The following is a 20,536-nucleotide window of genomic DNA, read 5'->3' on the forward strand; positions in this document are numbered from 1 at the left end:
TAGTTCATTCCTAAAAGATACACCTTATGGAGGGACCTATGCTGGAACTGTTTGTGAAGGCCTGTTGAGGAGAAAGGAGTGGCAGACAAAGGTGTGAGGAACTGATCACAGCCCCCCGCTCTCTGCCCTCACTGTGCTGCTGGTAGGGAGGAGGTAGAGAAAACTGGGAGTGAAGTAAAGCCTGGGAAGAAAGGTTTCTTGTGCTCCATTAGAAGCCTACAAAGACTTTGTCTCCTGAAGGCTTACAAGTCACTGCAGTCTGAGGCAGTTCTGATTTCTTGTAATCTTGCTGTAAAACCTCCAGGTTTAAGCCTCCTGGGGGAAAATTGTCTCTGGGCGCTGAGCTGAGTTACGGCATCAAGGTAAACCAGCAGGAAATGCCAACCTGTGGGAGTTCTTCCCTCCAGTGTAGACTGCCTGACAAACCTGTAACGTGGGCCATTAAGCTGATGCCATGGTCAGTGTTCAAAATAACTTTAATGCATTCAGTAAACAAGTCACGAAAAAAAGGATTAAGCAGCAGTAGAGTCAAGAACACACAGATAAGGCATGCAAATCCATTCTCTGTGTTTTCATTTCTTCTCCTGTTATTTTTCTTGCCTGGCTTTTCTGAAGCCTTTGCTTCTCTGTTGTATTTCTTTTTCTGTCCTTCACTTTGTTTTATATTACCTGAAAGCCACTGCATTTAAATCTACATACAATAAATACATATATTATGTAGCAGTTAGGCATGGAGACACTCTTAATCATTTCTATAACTAAGCTCAAACTTTTTAGATTGGGTTAGAAGGGGTGATCTGCCAAAGTTTCCAAAAAAGGTTAAAAACACTGGAATAAAAACAAGACCATGAAGAGCCCCAAACAAAATAACAAGGAACATGATCTTGAAAAATGTCCTAAAGATGTAAGTTTTGGCTGCAGCCAGGACAACAACTCCCAGGATTGTAGAAACTGCACCTTGTAATACTGGGTAACCCAGCAGGGACAGAGCTTCAATTGCCCTTCTGTTGGCTGAGGACTCTCCACTGCTCACAAAGGCATAGGAAATGTGAGCAGAGAAATCTACTGAAAACCCTATACAAATGACCAGGTTGATCATGGATATGGAGTCTAGATTGACGCTCCAAAATGTCATGAAGCCAGCCACACCGACTATGACAGAAGCTATAGCAAAAGTCACCCACAGGCAACACAAGGGGCTGGGAATGAGCAAAAGGGAGACAATGAGCATTGCCCCGGCAGCAACCACAATGTTCTGAATGGTGTTCTGCACTATGACCAGGTACTGATCGTAGTAGATGAACGCTGGGTGGTACACCAGTAATGGCACACTGCACTGCCTGGCTGTCTCTCTTAACTCATGGAGGAGGTTCTTCTCATCAACAGCTGAGGTCACGTTCACTGTCTGGATGAAGAAACGTGAAGCTTTGATTTCATCCTGAGTCCTGTTAAGGTCCCACTCAAGCTGTTCCACTACTTTCCCAATTTTATCTAAGTTATCAAGGAAAAGAGTCTTATTGTTTAGATTTACCAGAATAGCTTCTCCTAGGACTGTGTATATTCTCAGCCATGACTCTGAGAGGTTCTTGTCTACGTATGAAATGCCCTCTAAATCCTGTGTGCAGTTCTCAATGGCAAGGCGAACGGTCTCATTCCAGTAATCTACACTTTCAGTAATGACAACCATGACCCTGGGGCCATATTCTGAGAAGTATTCCTCATTATCATCATAGAATGGACCAACGTACGAGTCGTCGCTGGCCAGATTCCGAAGATCGATGCCTTCCCTGATCTGTAGGCACCCATAAATGCTGCCAGCCAGATATGCTATGTAGAGCAGCACCACAAGGGCCTTGATCCATTTGTTGGTGAAGAAAGGGCCATAGTGCTTCTTAAAGAATATGCTCATTGGGTGCTCGCTTTCTGGCTGAGACGAGTGCCCAGAACAGTTGCCTATGCAGCAAGCGTTGTACAAGCAGGACTCGGCCTGACCTTCACCTCCTCCCACGGGCATACAAGTCAGCCAGTGCCGGTTTCCTTGCTCCCTTTTATGATTTAATACAAGAATTGCCCCAAAGAAGGTCATGGTATAGATATAGCAGAAGACAAAAGCGGTGCCTGTGTAGAGGCAAAATGACCTCACGGATGGAAAAGCAGTCCAGGTGCCAATGAAGAAGGCCAAAACATCTGTGAGAGTGGTGATGGTGACAGAAAGTGCTGCTTCTGAGTAAGTCTCAGCCAGCAGGGACTTAACATTGGATTTCTCTTTTCTTCTTGAGCTTTGTTCCCAGGCAGCAATCATGATGAACATGTCATCAACGCCAACTCCTGCAAGAGGAGACAAAGTTAAGGCTGCACTGCAACTGCCAGCTTCCATGAACACCCAACAAAAGCACAAAATAAAATGTGCATTCTGCATAAAATGAGGCTGGGAACATTGCTCTAGTGCTGAGGCAAGGTATGCAGGCACAGGAAGACAGATGCTTTGCATGTGGCTGAATTTATTACGCTTCAGAACCCCCTGGTGACCTGATGGGTTGTTGATCCCTCCCCTTACTCTGCTGAAGGACTGAGCACACCTAGCCCACCTCTGACAAGTGTGCTGTAGCTGCTCTCCAGGTGTCCAGTGGGGCAGGTTTCAGAGATTGAAATACACTGCCTACTCTTATGCTCAACTGTGAATGAAGAGTCAATGCGCTTCTCTCAGCCCTGATCTAGAGATTTGAACCACAGACCTTTTTTTTTTTTTTTTGCCAGTGTTACTCTCTCAAGGGCTCTTCTAGTCCCTGAAAGTTAAGTCACATCAAAAGGGAGAGCAAGACTGTGTGAACAGAGGAGCAAGCATAGCTGATAGAGCCGTGCCTAAAAGAGTGGAAATCACTACTGACTGCCCAGAGGGGCATTCACAGATGAATTAAACAGCAGGTCAAAAGGTGCTGCTGGACATCAGCAAGCCAGGCTGCTTCTGGAAAGCAGGCAGAATTCACAGCAATTCATCCCATTTAATGACGATTGGCTTTGATGCACTGCTCTAATCCAAGGAAGAGTGAAGTCTGCATGTTCTCTACAAAATACCTGAAGAGACTGGCTTGAGCCCTTCCCTGAGTGTACAAAAGGGTCTCTCTGAAATGTAGACCCTCTGAAACTGATGAGCAAACAAAACAAACAGAAAATGCATTTGAATTATGCAGGAAGCAAAGAAATGATGTGTGCCCTGAGGAGCATTTGCATTAGGCATCTAGTATGACACAGAGCCTCTCTCCACATGTGAGTTCCATGTGCTTTCCTCAGCATGAGACTAAGAAAAGATCACATGAATTTATCACATAAGAGAGCAGAGAAGGACTTTAAAAGCAGAAATTTACTTGCAGCAGCATCATCTAATGGCATCTGAAAGTGCAGCACTAGCTGTCAGCAGCCTGTACAAGTGTGATGCAATGACACGAACTTCTCTGAGGTTTGGGGTAGTTGTGTGCACAGCTGGTCCATCACTTCAGGTGCACAGCTACACCAGACTCTTCAGTACATACTCATTACAGTTCAGAGGCAAGTTCACCCCCTTGCAAACGAAGTGGATTTCTTCTTTGCAATTACAGGCAGTCCTGCACATTGCCTAAGCTGTATTCAGGCCCAATGTTACCTGAGCAAGCACTACATTCTATGAGGACCACAAGTGACTCTTCCCCTCACTGCAGGATGGACCTGCCCATGACCTGATGCTCACATAACAGAAGACCAACACTCTCAGCTTGTTGTAACTCCACTTTGGTTTTGTATCAGACTCCAACTCACTTACCCAGAATGAGAAAAGGTGCAGTTGCTACAGTGACCACAAAGGGCACCCCGCAGAAGAGCAACAGTCCAAAGCTGCTCAATACAGCTAAACCAGCAGAAAGCACTCCACAGCATGCAAGCCAGACGTTATTTCTTATACAGCTCGACCTGAAAATATTGTAAGGAAGATTTTAATCACATGTCATATATGTCACTAAGGTGTTTGGCACAAGAAGACCACAGGCCCCAATCACAACCTGTCTGGGAAGAGAGCTCTTGATGAAAGCTGCTGTTTGCTGGGACAGCTCCCAGGTGTCAGCACTGGGCAAGACTCCTCTCTACAGGAGATGGCAAAGACATTCTTCCTGCAGGCCATTTATATAACTGCTGACCCTCAAATCAGTTACAAAAGAGCTGGGGAAATGAAAATACATGAGCTCTATCAGTAAGAGGCTATATTTTGGGTGCCCCCCAAAATGATAAGTGTTGAGAAGCTTTTTCTTTTCACACAGGTTCTTGGTGGAGCTTATCAGACTGGAAGCATCTCTCGGGCAGTGAGCAGTGTGCAGAGTAGCTTTCTCAGCAGACAGACTGGATACCAGACACTTGCCAATATGCCCTCAAGGGCTGGCTTGAGGATTTCCCATGAAATGCTCCCAGTGGGAGATTTCACACCACACTGAGAGAGTAAAGAGTTGCCTCTTGCCCAGTTTTCCACATTTTCCAGGCTGTAGCCCATTTCTGATCTGTAGGAGAACCTCTAACCCCCAAGGCAAGAAGCATGTGTTGGTGGAACTGCCCTTGACTGTATGTCAGACAGCTGTATGCAGAAATTGGACTGCCTTAATGGATACAGTGCTCGAGGCAAGCACTAAACCAGTAAGCCCATCCCTCAAGTAAAACTTTCTTTCAGAAGCACAAACACAACCATAAGGGTGACAAATGTACAATGGTGACCTTGCACCAGCAGAGAGAAAGGACAGGTTAAGTTCTCTGCAGACAGCAAGGAAGGCTCAGACACTACTAGCAAGCAGAATACCTAAAGCTGTACCTGGATTTGCAGTAATCTATGAAGCTAGAGCTCACTCACCTGTACCTGAACTGAGCAGGTGGCAGAAAAAACATGCAAAGAGAGATCAACATCTTGGTACACCTCCTCCTCCCTCCCCTGCTTCCTTCCTCTTTTTAACTTATCTTTAATCAGTATGTTGTGGGCAGGATGAGTACAGAAGCTATGAAAGAAGCAATAGCATCACTTATTCCTTCCTTCCCCCCATAAATGAGGATTTGTCTGATTTTGATGCATCTTTCTGGTGATGACCCCACTGGGTCTGCCAAGCTGGACTGTAAGTTTTCCTCAAGAGAAGTGCTTGTGCAGGATTGTGCTACTGCCAGGCTGGCCCCTTCCTGCATATGGGAACACAGAACCCTTTCACCATTCCAAGTCTGTCCCTTGGCACAGTGTATTTTGGTGCCAAAGCTACAGCACCTTGGGCCTCTTAAGACGAGACCAAGTAGAGAGTTGTTTCAGTTGTTTAAATAGTTCAGCTACAAAAAGGATTCTTGTGAGGCAGGGACTACAGAATTGGCTGATGGCTTCAGAGGACAAACAAATGGATACTGGCCTTCAAGTGTGCAGTCTGAACTGAAAGCTCACTCAGGTGTTTGTGGGGCAGGGACCATGAACCCCGTGTAAGCTGCTGGGAAACAGGCACAAGCAGGAGAGAAGCAGCAGAGGAATGACTGTGCCTGCTACCAAATGTCACGGCAAGTCTGCAGCTTCAAGAAAGACCTCACTTGACATGAGCAGAAAGCAGTTCAGGCAAGGTAAAGAAGGGTGGAGGTCACTTCTCATTGATCCATTGCTTAGAAGAAGGAATTTTACCTTAGGCAAGAGACGATGGAAAAGGTTATTGTCAAGAAGTACGTTATGGAGAAGAGTGGGATCACGCTCTTGGTATTTCCCTCAAACTCCTGCTGCCTGGACAGCGAGGTAAAGTAAGTCACCTGTGGTTAAAAGAAGAAGGAAAGAAAAGATGAAGCACGTGTAGCCTTTCCCTGGTCTTTATCCAGATGCAGCGGCAATGCTAAGCATCACATCGGCACTGGCACATCCCCGTGGCGCTCACAACCTGCAGAACGCCCCGGCCTTTTCTCTCCTTCAGCTCCTTTCCGGGCCGGCGACGTGGCAGCCCGGGCACTCCGGGTCTCTGTCCCCGCAGCTGCTTACCTGAATGGCGGTGAAATTCATTCCCGCCAGCTTTGATGGGAAGTCCTGCAGGAACCTCTCCAGCCACCGCTGGCTCTCCGCCGCCTCGGGGCCGTCCTCTTGCAGGTAATACATGAGCTTCAGGGCCCGCGCCGACACCACCCGCCCGCCGGCGTCCGTCCTCACACCGCCCAGCGCGGTGCCCAGGAAGGAGGCCCCGCTGCCGGGGTAGGTGAGGTTCTGCGGGGCGGGCGCCGTCGCGTTGGCGGTGCGCGGTAGCAGCGGGTTGGGGCTGCTGCAGGCGCTATAGGCGGCATTGCGGGAGCAGAGGCGCTCGTAGTCGCTGTCTGCCACCGCCGCGTTCAGCTTCAGCACCTCGTCCCACGCCGCCGGCTCCAGGACGGAGTGTCCGTCCGGCGCCACGGCGATGAGGGCGGCGTAGGCGCCCTCGGTGGGCAGCCGTGTTGCAGAGAAGCGCTGCGAGTCGTTGGTGGGGAAGTACTGCTGCACGAAGTCGCGGTCGGCCTTGGCGGGACCCTCCGTCGGTGTGAACTGTTGCTCGATGTCGTTCGCCTGCCGTTGCGGCAGGAAGATGAATCCGGCGCCCAGCGCTCCCGACAGCAGCAGCGGCAGCAGCACGAAGGGCCAGGGGCAGGCGGCCACGCTGCTCCCCAGCCCTTCGAAGAGCCGCCTCAGCGGCCGCTCCACACAGTTAGTGTTGCGGCCGGAGCAGCGCTCCGTTTGTCTGTGCGACTCCTCCATGGGCGAGGCGGGGGCGCGGACTGCCGGTGTCAGCCGCACAGCTCTTGCTGCGCCAGAGGAGAGCCGCCCTCTACCCGCCTGGCTGCGATCAGAACCAGCGTTTTACCGTTGGGCGGCCAGAACTAGCGTTTTTCAAGCTGTGCGGCCAGGGCCTCTCCGCGGTCCAGGCGGTCGCGCCCTCCTCCGCACTGACTCATCAGAGCTTCCGCCACCTCGCCGGGCAGGCAGTTCGGGAGGCAGGTTCCCCTCGCCGCCGCCCCGCCCCGCCCCAGGCTCGGGTCCCCGACAGGCAGCCGCCCGCCGCGCCCGGACCCCCTCGCCCACTTTGGCTCCGGGGGTGTCCTGTCCCGCCGCGGTACCGTTACAGTTCCCTGCCTGTTGAGCGCTGCCTGGAGCCCGTTTGTGCCTGTGTCGGCCGGCCCCCTCTGCCGGGAATGGCCCTGCTCCCACGCGGCATCCTCCTGACTTCATCATCTCTCGTGCTTTCCGGGAATCTGCTGCTGTCATTACTTCATCACTAAGGATTATTCTTCTCTCCGGGAGCCAAACATAGAAAGTGGTGGTGTACAGCTTGCTGTGTTTGCCCTCTGGGTAAACAGGTTTACAAAAGAAGGGGAGTGAGAACTGAAGACTTTGAAGCCAGGTTTAGTGATTGCAATGGGCAAGCCACAAAAGCCTCAGTGCTGTGGTATACCAGAGCATTGTGCAGTAGCAATGACAAAAAGTATCTTTCCAAGTCCACAAAATACCCTGCAGCCTGGTGTGCCTGATACTGGTGACAGTGATTTGAGTGCCCTCTGGCTGAGAACATTAAACTGAGCTGTGACAGGAGAGGTGTGCTGCGAAATGGCAAGAGTCAGCCAGCCACTTCTTGTCCTTCCATTGTGAACAGTGATGCACTTCACTCTTAACAGAGATGTAGAAATATGTTTATTGATATAAAACAGAGATTTAACAAAGTTTGATAGCAGATGTGACAGCTGTTTAACAAGATTCAGTGGCAAGGTACACTTGACAATTCACTGTGTAGAGAACAGGGTCCAACAAAACTGTTGGGCAGATACTCCCATTGAATCATGAGGTTCAGAAAGGACTTCCCATGTGTTCTGAACTCCTTCTCAAAGGGGAGTTTAGGTGCAGCTGGATCCAGATTTAGCAGATTTGGTCAACAGTTTGTGTTTAAAGGACTATATGTGCACAATCAATCATTTGTATCACTTAGCATTTCAAAATTCATCATGCTTTTAATTACTTACTGAGAATCTGCAGCAAGGATTCTTATCAACCTCAAGCAGTAACCTTGAGAGGTATCCCTGCACAAGGGGAGAGATCCTGACATGCAGCCCGCTGGTGTGCAGGAGAGCTCAGCAGTCCCTGGGCTATCCACTATTTATGGACTAGGATAACTGGCTTCTAGTCGTATTTACATACCCTCTACAGATGTTAGTTTTTTCTGAATTTGGCTTGAGTCAGACATTGACCTGCACTGTGGATAGGTGAGTGCACAGCTCAAATTGTGCCATGGCTGTTATGGTGTTATCTCCCTTGAATCTGCATGACTAGCCACAGCTATTGCTGTCCATCACCACTGGTGACTGTCACTTGAACAGAGTTATGGAAAGTGAAGGTCTAGCTGGGGTAGGAGGCGGAGAGGGAGCAAACCACCACACCTTTAAATGAAGCTGCTGTCTCTACTCCTGCCAGTACTTGCAAAGAAGAGTTGCAGGTATTTCTTCTCTCTCAACATAAGGAGATGGACTTGCCACTTGTTTTATGGTTCTGTCTGTAAAGAAGCCAGCCAGGCTATGAATTCCTCTGTGGGATTTAGAAGGCACTTAGAAGCTATTTTCTATAGCTCCTAACTAAGTTTTTTAACAAATCTGACTCCAAACTGGTAGCTTTTCACATGCCCTGTTCTTAATTTTCTTGAATGAATTTATGTCAAGGGACCTGCTGAGCCACTTGGATCCTCACAAGTCCATGGGACCAGATGGCATCCATCCTAGGGTGCTGAGAGAGCTGGCAGATGAGCTGGCCAAGCCACTCTCCATCATTTATCAGCAGTCCTGGCTCACAGGTGAGGTCCCTGATGACTGGAAGCTGGCCAATGTGATGTCCATCCACAAAAAGGGTCTGAAGGAGGAACCAGGAAATTACAGACCTGTCAGCCTGATGTCGGTGCCAGGCAAGGTTATGGAACAGGTCATCCTGAGTACAATCACACAGAACCTGCAAGATGGTCAAGGGATCAGGCCCAGCCAGCATGGATTCAGGAGGGGCAGGTCCTGCCTGACCAACCTGATCTGCTTTTATGATCAGGTTACCCGGCTGGTGAAGGCTGTGGATGTAGTCTGCCTGGACTTCAGCAAAGCCTTTGACACTGTCTGCCACAAGAAGCTCCTGGCAAAGCTGGCAGCTCGTGGTTTGGACAGATTCACTCGGAAATGGGTCAAGAACTGGCTGGAGGGCCGGGCCCAGAGAGTGAAGGTGAACGGTGCCACATCTGGTTGGTGGCCAGTCACTAGTGGTGTCCCCCAGGGATCAGGGTTGGGCCCTATCCTATTCAATATCTTTATTGATGATGTAGATGAAGGAATTGAGTCCATCATCAGTAAGTTTGCAGATGACACCAAGTTAGGAGCAGGTGATGATCTGTTGGAGGGTAGGAGGGCCCTGCAGAGGGACCTGGACAGGCTGGATGGGTGGGCAGAGGCCAATGGGATGAGATTGAACAAGGCTAAGTGCAAGGTTCTACGCTTTGGCCACAACAACCCCAAGCAGCGCTACAGGCTGGGGACAGAGTGGCTGGAGAGAAGCCAGACAGAAAGGGACCTGGGGGTGCTGGTTGATAGTAGGCTGAACATGAGCCAGCAGTGTGCCCAGGTGGCCAGGGAGCCAATGGCATCCTGGCCTGGCTCAGGAATAGTGTGGCCAGCAGGACAAGGGAGGTTCTTCTTTCCCCTGTGCTCAGCACTGGTCAGGCCACACCTTGAGTCCTGTGTCCAGTTCTGGGCTCCTCAATTCAAGAGAGATGTTGAGGTAGTGGAACGTGTCCAGAGGGCAACAAAGCTGGTGAGGGGTCCGGAGCACAGGCCTGTGAGGAGAGGCTGAGGGAGCTGGGGATGTTTAGCCTGGAGAAGAGGAGGCTCAGGGGAGACCTCATTGCTGTCTACAGCTACCTGAGGGGAGGTTGTAGCCAGGTGGGGGTTGGTCTCTTCTTCCAGGCAACCAGGAGCAGAACGAGGGGACAGTCTCAATCTGTGCCAGGGGAGGTCTGGGCTGGATATTAGGAGGAAGTTCTTCACAGAGAGGGTGATTGCCCATTGGAATGTGCTGCCCAGGGAGGTGGTGGAGTTGCCATCCCTGGAGATGTTCAGGAGGAGACTGGATGAGGCACTTAGTCCAGTTGATTGCTTAGGGCTGGGTGATAGGTTGGACTGGATGATCTTGGAGGTCTCTTCCAACCTGGTTGATTCTCTGATTCTATGAACTCTAAATTCAAGGTGGTTTTCAAGCAGGAGGTACATGTCAGTCTTCTCTCCAAGATTCTGTATTCTTGTCCTTACTCCCTGGCCTATTCATTAATGGATTTTATGGTAAATTCTAATAGGATAAAAATCTGAAATACTCCTTAGGTCAGGGCCAGGATCCTGACTACGGGACTTCCAGCAAGTCATGCTTTTCCTGTCTTTGTGGATGAAGGTCCAGACTCTCTCCTGATGTTTGCATTCGCTGGAATTTTCAAGGTGAGATTCCAGGAAATGAGTTTCTGGAAATATTGCCATGTACATAAATACCCACAATACCACATTTCTTTCTGGTTCCCAGTGCTAACAAAAAAAAAGAGACAAGTAAAACAGATACATACCTGACATGCCTAGAAGAGAATTGAGGATGGCTGGTGTCCCATGTTTAAGCAGCTTCTACTTTCATCTTTTTGTGTCTGTGGAGACCAAGAAATACAATCTATTCATTTCTAATATCCCCAGTGGCTTCCTCTCTAGGTGGTGTCAGAATATGCATAACACTGGTACATTGTCCACTTCAGGCCTGCATTAACCAGTCAAGGTCCTGTTTGGCTGGCGGATTTTTCAACCTGCTGCACAGCATTCTTGGTCAGACCATTTCCTTGGAGGGCAAGAGACCTGGGTTTAACTTCACCCTCAAAACAAGGTGCCAGAATCTTCTTTCTTCCACAGCAGGGCCCACTGACCAGCATTGAGACACTTGTATCTTGCCAGAATCAAAGAGAAAGAAGGAGAGTTCAGCCCAGATCTCCTTCAGGCACAGCCCAGGAAGGCTCATGGATGCAGACAAGGCTTTGATCATGGCTTGAATGTCACAACGGTTCCAGGACTGAACCAGCTCCTAGCTGAAAAGGCAGCAGGGTAGGGAGAACAAATGCAGCTTCCAGCCTGGGGGATTTGAAATGAAGAAACAGCATATGCCTGGGTGGTGAGACTCCCTGCTTCACAGCCTTCTGTGTTTGAAAGTTCATTTTCAGTTAATCTCCTCAGACTCCATTTCCCTCTGCCTAGAACGGTATCTGTCTCCTCCTCTAGCTGTGCCTTTGCTCACAGACTCTGTGAGAATAATTATTTGGAAGAGGAGGCTGTCCTCAGTAATGCAGAGACAGCCATGTTCTGGTCTGTATCTGTACTCCTGTGTCTTCCAAGCAGTTACTACTGAGGTTGGAAGTGATCCAACCAGTTCTGTAGAATCACAGAGTAATTTAGGCTGGAAGGGCCCTCTGGATCTCATCTCATCCACGCCCTGCTCGGAGAAGGGCTTGGCATGGGTGCTAGCCAAGGTTGCTCAGGGCTTGGTCCAGCTGTGTTTGGAGGACCTCCAGGGGTGGGGACTCCAGAGCCGCTGGGCAACCTCTGTCAGTGTTTGACTACCTCCATCATGATTTTTCCCCCTCATCAATGTCAACATTTTGGTAGTGGGGCTGCAGGGATGGCCTCTGTGAGGAGAGGCCAGGGGCTGCTCTGAGCTGGTCACCTCCAGTTCCAGCTGTCCCCAATGGGCCCACCACAGGGCACGACTGAGCCCATCCTCAAGGGAATCTGTGGCACCTCTGTGAAAATGCCTTCAAGTGGAGGGTGGTAAACACCAAGCAAAAGGAGAAGCAAGGCCAGAGCAGGAGGAGCAATGTAGGAAAAAAGACCACAGTGTGGGGTGAGGAGGAAAGAGAGAAGACCACGCCTGGGCCGAGCCAAGGGGCTGCTTGAACAGGAGCTAAGAGGTACGACCCCAAAGGGGCTGCTGCCAGTGAAGGAACCAGCATGCATATGCTGGCCCCAGTCTCCTGGGCCACCCACCACCTCCCCAAAGGGGCTGAGCATAGCATATGGTGAGGGGACTGAAGAGCAAATAGAGCAGGGGAAGAAGAGGTGTCTGAAGGGAACTGTGTTTTTCCTAAGGGTTGGGTGGTTGTTTTCAGGCTTCTTTGACACCAGAATCTGTAAGAAATAGTTTGTTAATTGGTGAATCAATTGCATTCATGGAAGTTCTCTGAATGAACAAAGAGTTTCTGTCCATATCTTACTGGAATTTTTCTTCATAAAGTTTGTGACAATCGGTCTTTGTCCTTTCCTAGCACATAGAATCATAGAATGGTCCAGGCCAGAAGGGACCTCCAGAGGTCATCCAGTCCAACCTCCGTGCAGTCAGCAGGGACATCCCCAACTAGACCAGGCTGCCCAGGGCCTCGTCAAGCCTCACTTTGAATATCTCCAGGGAAGAGGCCTCAACCACGTATCTAAGAACAGTCTGTCTTCTCTGCACCTTCCTGTAACATAGCCGAAGACAGCAAGAAAATCCTCCCCAGTCTTGGTCTTCTCCAGGCTGAATCTAGCTCCCTTGCCTGATTCATTGTGTGCTCCAGGACCCAACTGTTCAGGGTCCTTCAGTGGTCTCACTCCAGTAAGCTGGTACCCCTCTTCTACTTGGGAGCTCAGCCTTGTGCACAGTACTGCAGATGAGGTCTCACGTGCTGAATGGAGAAAGATAATCACTTCTGCTGAAGTTCTGGCTATGTCCTTTGTAATTCAGCTCACTCTGTGGTTGGCCATAGTCACCACCAGGTTGTGTTGTTGATGCATGTTCATATGCTGCTGACTCATGCTTAGTGGGGTGATGTGTATAGACTTAAAATGAAATTAATGTGTAAATTCTTATGAAATAGAGTGGAGGAACTCACACTTTTTTATTTTCTAAGCTGCAATAGTGCTTGTTTCCAAGTGTGCATTAACCCTATCTGGTCTGTATTTCATAGGCAGAAAATTGCTCTGGGATTTCTGTCCTTTCAAGAAATCCCTGCAGTCTAAAGCAATTTCAATTTACCACTGCAGAGATATTGTAGAATCCTGTTATTTGAAATGGAATGTGATGAGATATAATTTCCTATGAATTTTCTTTCTTTCTTGAGAATGTCAGGAATTCTAAGTAAATGTTTATAAATACCTGAGGGCTGGGTTTCAAGAAGGAGGGGACAGACTCTTCTCAGTTGCAGCTTGGGACAGCACAAGGGGCAATAGATATAAACTACAGCATAGGAGGTTCCACCTCAACATGAGGAGAAACTTCTTCACTGTGAGGGTCACAGAGCACTGGAACAGGCTCACTAGAGAGGTTGTGGAGTGTCCTTCTCTGGAGTCTTTCAAGACCCATCTGGATGTGTTCCTGTGCAAGCTGTGCTAGATTCTCTGGTCCTGCTCTGGCAGCAGGGTTGGACTCGATGATCTCCGGAGGTCCCTTCCCACCCCTAACATCCTGTGATCCTGTGATTCATTCTATTGTTTGAAACATTTAGCATTCAAACATTTTAGTCTTGCCTCCTGAAGAGAACTGTGGATTTGTAAGGAAGACAATAGCTAGAAGGAGGGATAAGCTGTCCTTTGGTGGGTAGGTTCACTTCCAGACTTGAGTGATGGGCACTCATGTAACTAAAGGCTTAGAGCCTTTAGCAGTGAATCCAGAAGCTAAAGCTAGGTGGCTACAGTACTCTAGTGGGATGAGGAGACAAAAGCCTCAGAAGGATGAACAGCAACAAAAGTAGGGGTTATGGAGTGGGAAGAAGTCCTACCTACCACTAAGCAAGAGGAAATGATAACTCTGGGTGGCACTGATCATCTCATGTTTTGCAGGCTGCAGATGAGTACTTCTGTGTACCTGGAGTTAAAAAGAAGCGAACAGCAACAAGGTGAATAAGTGCCTGCTTATTCACCAGCATCTTACTGGTTATAGCTCCTATCCAGGAAGGGTAGAGCATGATTTTAAGTCCCTTTAGCTGGGTGGCTGCATAAGGAAAATTAAGAGGATGTAAGGAGGGCAAGCACAAAGGAGCTTGGCTTTGCAGCCTAGAGGCTAGAGTGTTCATTTGGGATGTGGAAATGATTGATTCTGGTGCCCAAACAAGATTAAGAGTTTTATCTGAAACAGTTAGTCACTCAAATAGCAAAATAATTCAGGGTAGAAGGTACAAAACCTTCCTAGTGATTCCCCAGTGCCTAGAGAAGCATTGGAGGACAGATGAGTTGGATTGTGGTGAACTGTGCAGTGAACTAGCTAGCTAGTGTGTCACCATCTTCAGTGCCAACCAGAACAAAGCTAAGTGAATATCTTTGGTGCTTTGTTTTGAAATAGCCCACTCATGCTGGTTGAGATAGGTGTGCTCTGGACCTGCTAAAGCACATTGAATTTGTAGGAGTGTGTCTGTCTAGAACCTTATAGGCTTGTCTAGAATGTGTTGCTTACTTTTTCAGCCCTCAGCACTTTTGGATGTGAACAGGATGGCAACAACAGGAGCTCAGGGATCTTTTAAGATGAAGATAGAGGAATCTTGTCAATTCACTTTCTAGATTAGGTGACTGCAAGTATCTATAACATGGAATGCCTTTCTTAGGTAAGTCAAATATATCCCACACCCATTACTAATGTGTTTTGGAGCCTCACTTCAACTTTCCTGTTTTCACAGGAATGCTTTAAACTTTAGGTGTCCCTGCTTGAGCAGAAGCGTTGGACCAGACAATCTCCAGAACCATTCTGTGAACTGATGAAATCTTACATTTCCCACACCTTTTGCTGACATGCCACTTCAGCCATGCTTGCAAGCAAGGAAGAAATCAGGGAGGCAAGCCCACAGCTGAGCAGAAGTTTTTCCCCTGGGTAGTTGTTCACCTGTTTGTTCCTTGTGTTGGAAATACTGCTGTTAAGAATTATAAATAAAGGCTGGAAGCATAGCCTGAACTGCAGAAATCTGAGATGGATTTAGTTCATTTTGCTAGGAGCCTATAACACATAACACATCTAAGGGGTTCTTTAATTAATGAGCAGCTCTGTGTCTTTGCCTGCCTGCTCTTAGATGCAGAGGTATCCCTACAGTGGAGTGTTTATCTCTGTGCCCATATCCTGGGTTAACACAGCCTGCTTTCAGAAGCCCCTCTCTCCCCACACAGACAGGAGGGAAAGTAACACAAAACCCTGAGTCTGGCTTGAGCTAAAAAGCTGATATAAAGAGTTTTACTGGAAATGATCCAACGCACAATTATCTCAGCCTGTTTGCAGATAAGTGCAGCAAAACGCAGAAGCAGCAGCAGAAGCCAGTGATAAAAATGGTTCCCTCCATCCAGCCCTGGCCCACAGCCAGCCCAGCAGAAAACCTCAACACCCCAAACCTGGGAACTGGAAGCAGCAACTGGAACAGGAAGCCTCTCATGTTACAATCTGAACTTCAAGCCCCATGGTGCTGTGCTCCAGCCAGCACTTTCACTTTCAAGCTGGCATGATGGCAGCATGGTATGGAATATCAGCAGCAGATTCAACTCAACCCATGACATTCTAGTTATATGTTCACTGCCTGCATTTTTAACTGTAAATATGAATGTGTGTACTTGCTGTGTCTGAGATCTTGCAAGTGGGTCCTTTAATTCCTTTGGCTTTAGTTATCTCTTCGTTGGCTGATGTTAGCCATTTGCACTTTGTGAGCTGGTGTGTGTTTGGGGTGGGGCTGCATGTCATGTGTGTCAATGTATGTGGAGTTTCCTAAAAGAGTGAAATATGCTCCTGCTGCCTGCAAGACTGGCCCAGCACCCTGTACTTTTGACCAGTTAGAAGCTCCCTTTCGTAATACATATGTATATTTAAACAGAGTTATATGGTTGCCTTACCACTTGCATAAGACCCTCCTGAGCTGCCAGAAGATGCAGTTTCTGTGACAGCTTGTTTGCAGTCTGTAATCCTGTAACAGCCTGCCAACCTGCACAGCTCTGCTCTTGAGCTGAGGGCTGTTAGCCTGTCTAGGAAGAAAACCAGCTTTTCTTAAAGACACAGTTTGGAGTTGCTTGAGCTGTTAGCTGAGGCCTCAAGCTACAATTTGTTAACTGTCAGGTAGAGAGCTTGTGTTGTACTTAATGTTATTACTGTTTTGGTTACAGGCTAGATTTAAGTTTAAGCAAGTTATTTCTGCATTAAAACTCTTAATTGTTCAATAATGTAATGCCAGGGAAAAGTGTAAATTGTCCGCTCTTGAATCTCAAGGGAGGTCAGCGAGGCAGGCAGCTGTGGCCGTGGTCAGTTCTGTGGATGAGGGCTAGATCAAGGGTGCAAGGGGGTTCCTGGACCCAGGGACAACTGAAGAAGAGCAGAAAGCCCTTGCATCAGCAACTGTGGGAGATTTAAACAGCCCTAGGGACCTCCATCAGCAGGAGCACTGCAAACAGGGATGGAGAGGGCACAGCACTTTGTGCAGCAGTTTGCACAGCAGGGCCCATGAGAGGGGCTGTGCACCCTGCTTATAGGCCCACAGCCCAAGGAAGTGCTCTACGTCTCTGCCATAACAGTGGGCACTTGCCTCAGAGTTTAAAGCAGTGTTTCTGCAGCAAAGCCCTGACAGAGCTAACGAGTGCCGGGAGCTGATGTCAAGAACACTCTCCTGGAAGCACAAAACCAGTTAATATCCTTTTAAGGTAAGGGAAGCAGGCAGAGCAAGAGTAGGCTTAACTTCTGAGTCTGCTCAAAACCAAAAGAGAAGTGTACCAGAGATGGAAAAACAGACAAATATGCATTGAGAAATACAAGGTCATTGCCAGGGCATGCAGACATGTAGTTAGAAGAGCAAAAGCTTGGCTTGGGTTGAAATTGGTCAGAGATGTCAAGAAATGCAAGATTCCTCAAGTACTACAGAACAGACAGAAACAGAAGGAAAATACTGGCCCACTGTTGATCGGGAGACATGAGTTAGTCACCAACAGTGCTGAAAAGACAGAGGTGCTCCACACTTTCTTTACCTCTGTCTTTACCAGCACTGTGGGGCCTCAGACCTCGAGAACAAAAATTGAAGTTGATATTAGCACAGATCCATCATCAATGCAGGAAGGTGATAGGTGAACTTGTACAGGAGTTTGACCCCTACAAATCAATTGCCCCTCACATTATCTGCCTGAGGCCGATGTCATTATGAGGCCACTCTCCATAATCTTTGAGGAGTTGTGGAGATTGGGGGACGTCCCAGAAGGCTGAAAGAAGGTGAACGAGAAGAATCAGAAATAATCACCTGAGGGAAATAGTGGATTCCCCAACACTGGACATGTTTAACATTCAGCTGGACAGCATGCTGGGCCATCTTGTCTAGACTGTGCTTTTAGCAAGATATGTTGGAGCAGATGATCCTTGAGATCCCTTCCAACCTGGCATTCTTGTATTCTGGAACTCTGGCATTTTGAAATTCTGCAATTCCACATGCATTCTGTTACTCTAGTGTTCTGTCATTCTGACCTTCTGGTGTTCAGGCATTCCAGCACTGTGGCATTCTGGTGTTCTAGCACTCTCATATTCTATGATTTCTTTGGAACATGCTTGTTGGTGTTTGCTGTGAAGGCCACACATGGCTTTGCCCAGTGGTTCAAGGCTAGTTCCACTATTTCATCTCTTTGTTTATTTTTTAACTGTAGCTATGCACAATTGTGTTTCGTTTTTCTAAAGATGAATAGTTCAAACACCTCACTTTAAGGCATAAAATTAGATGCTATTACTCAATAGTAGAATTGCCAGGGAAGCATTTTGAAATAGCTAAATGCAATACCATGAATTGGGAACAGAGAAAGCGGGGGATTTTGTTGGGGTGTGGTAGTACTTTCCGAGAAGCTGTGATTCTGAAGAAGAAACTGGTAGATGGCAGCTTATTTCAGATCTCAAATTAAATGTGTGGGAAAAAGAGTTAATGGCATCCTGGCATATACCAAAAAGAATACTGAGTATATAAGAGGGGGTAATTCTACTGCGTTCATCTGGATTTGTCTAACTTTGACCACCTGAATTGATCTGACTTCCCCAATACAGGCCTTTAGTCTGTTGTCCTTGAAGAACAAAGCTAGCTGGTTAGTATAGACTACATGCCTAACATTTAGGTTGCTCAGGTTAAATGAGGTGGTCAGATTGGTTTAACTTGCTTTGAAAGTAATGGCCACAGGATTCATTTCAGTATTCCTTCCAATACCTAACCAATACCTCAAAATATGGCTTAGCATTTATTGGTTTCAGACGGTAATTGTGAAAATATAATGGAGGTCCCATAGTGAGTTCCTTGCTCACATGATGAACCCACATTCTGCTCTGCCAGGGAATGTTAATGGTGCCAGTATGGACAGGAATGCTCTTTAGATGGGTAAAATATTGGGATTTTTGAACCAGCTTCAGACTAGCCAACTTGTGCATCAGTCTGGTAATGACATAAGTGGGCTACCTTAGTTAAAGCTAAGTAACTTTCAGTAACCTCAGCAGTCATAAAAGTGAATGACTGAGATTTGCAGGTATGAAATGGAGAGCAGAATCTGAGCTTTTTAAAGTAGGTTACAAAACTCTTCAGTTGCAGAATAAAGTATTTGTGCTCGGTACAGTGCTTTTTTGCTGTCTTTGTTGGATCCTATGACCACGGAAAACGTTAACCCTGTATGTATTCCCCTGGCTCATCCAAAACTGTGTTTCCATTATCAAGTCAAAGAAGGAGAAAGATGAATTTGAACAGTTGGGGTGAAATCAGATGAGGGAGAAATAAAAAGGCATCTAGAAGATGCTACTGAACTTGATCCCTGCCAGAGATTCTACTGTTTGTTTTGCTTTTAAGAAGATAGAAGTTTTCAGAAGGAAAGCTCAATAATGCTTTTTATGTCCAGGTGGACTCAGAAATATTTTGGGATTATTTGTCTTTTGACAAGGCATGTTTGTGCTTGCATATTTAAATATTCTTGCTTGATAAAAACCCACAGCTATGGAATCAAATATGAAGCTGAGTTTTTAAGAGCATAGAATGTTTGTGCTTAGTGCCTCCATCAAGTAGAATGGGCTTTAAACGCTGCTTCAGATTTGCTGATATTAAGAGCAAACCAAATGAAGCTGTTACTTAAAGACAGATTCTTTTAAATCATGTTCTTAAGAGTGTGAAAATGTTTATGGGCTATTTCATGGCAAGGATATCTCCAATTTATTGTTTTGCTAACTGTAAGCAGTTAGATAAGAGAGAGATTTTTGCTCTTGTCCTGGTGTAAAACCTGATTTTATCAAGAATTTACTACTTCAGGGAAGTAGTTGTGAACTTTAGCCAGTGTCACAAATTCTGTGACTCACTGGCTTTTTTCCTGTGGAAGGCGTTAACATCTTCACCACGCTGCAGCGTGCATATTCGAATACGAAACCTCACAGAATCCTATATAAGTGACTCCCAAAGACCCAACCTATCAGTACAGCCTACTGGGATAAGGTAAGACTTGCATAGCTCAGTGGATAACTCTAGAGATGCCAAAGATATATTTTATGCTGTCATCAGAAGGTGCTTATTTTTCTCTGGTATGCTGTTTAAGTGCTAACTTAGGAGTGATTCTTAAAAGTGCCTTTGTAATAAGAGTATCTGTGTTGGGCATTGCAGCTTTGGGTTTGCAATGATATCAAAATATGAAATAGAGAGAATAGACAATTTTGAATGACTGAAAGAAAACATTTTTTGTAGCATTTTAGACTTTAAATTGTTGGTAAAATAGAATTTACTCCTAGAAAGACAGATCCTGTTTTCTTGGTTTTGTTAGGTGGCCTTTTAGCTCTCTCTGTCTTAGTTAAAGGAACTGAGGAGTCAATTTTTCAAAGTGTGAATGTGAGCAGTTGCTTTTAATTTCACATTTCAAAGCAAAGCTCCCAGTAATGATAGCTATGAATGACGTGTGGGGCTGTGAAAGACTCATCTCTGTTTTGCTGCCATCACTCAGTAACTGACAAGGGCTCTTTGGGGCCTACTGTGGTACCACTGAGAGGAGAATCTGTCACCACTGCCAAGAGTCCCCCCAAATCCCTTTGCACGTGATTTTTTTCCTCTTTGTGGGTTGAATCAAGTCACCCAGAAGGGTTCTGAGGTGAGTTCTAATTAATCAAATTGAATGGATTTTTATCTCATGAGTTGCCTTCCAAGCATTAAGGGGACTAAATCAGGTAAAATCAGGTTTAAGTTCTTCTTTGCCATCTGTTTTGTTGAAAACATTTGTGGAGTCACTTCACCACAAATCACTCTCCCTGTGAAGTTGCAAATGGCAGAAAGGGCAATTATTGGCATGGCTGTAGTGGCACTACCTGCAGATTGTGCATTGTCAGGAGGAAGAAGTCTTGTAGCATTTGGTGTCTTTGAGCATGGCTGGTAGGGCTTAAGCTGGGATGACAGAGCAAGCTGATTTAGAATAAACCTAGGCAGTCTTGGGGGTCTAACATAGCTGAACTCTAAATAAAGTTTTCCTTTCCAGGCACATT

At 47.0% G+C, this 20,536-nt stretch overlaps 1 protein-coding gene across 1 annotated transcript; it reads right to left on the reverse strand.

The window, feature by feature from the left end:
- Positions 1 to 394: 394 nt before the first annotated feature.
- Positions 395 to 6,745, reverse strand: LOC128973634 (patched domain-containing protein 3-like). The gene is made up of 4 exons (XM_054389976.1): positions 6,005 to 6,745; positions 5,660 to 5,781; positions 3,797 to 3,942; positions 395 to 2,328 (listed from the first exon to the last, which is right to left on the reverse strand). Exons 1-4 carry the CDS (start codon positions 6,743 to 6,745, stop codon positions 743 to 745), a joined length of 2,595 nt encoding a protein of 864 aa, XP_054245951.1. The 3' UTR covers positions 395 to 742.
- Positions 6,746 to 20,536: the final 13,791 nt, after the last annotated feature.

This window comes from Indicator indicator, chromosome 20 (genome assembly GCF_027791375.1).
Source record: "Indicator indicator isolate 239-I01 chromosome 20, UM_Iind_1.1, whole genome shotgun sequence".
Classification (NCBI taxonomy): domain Eukaryota; kingdom Metazoa; phylum Chordata; class Aves; order Piciformes; family Indicatoridae; genus Indicator; species Indicator indicator.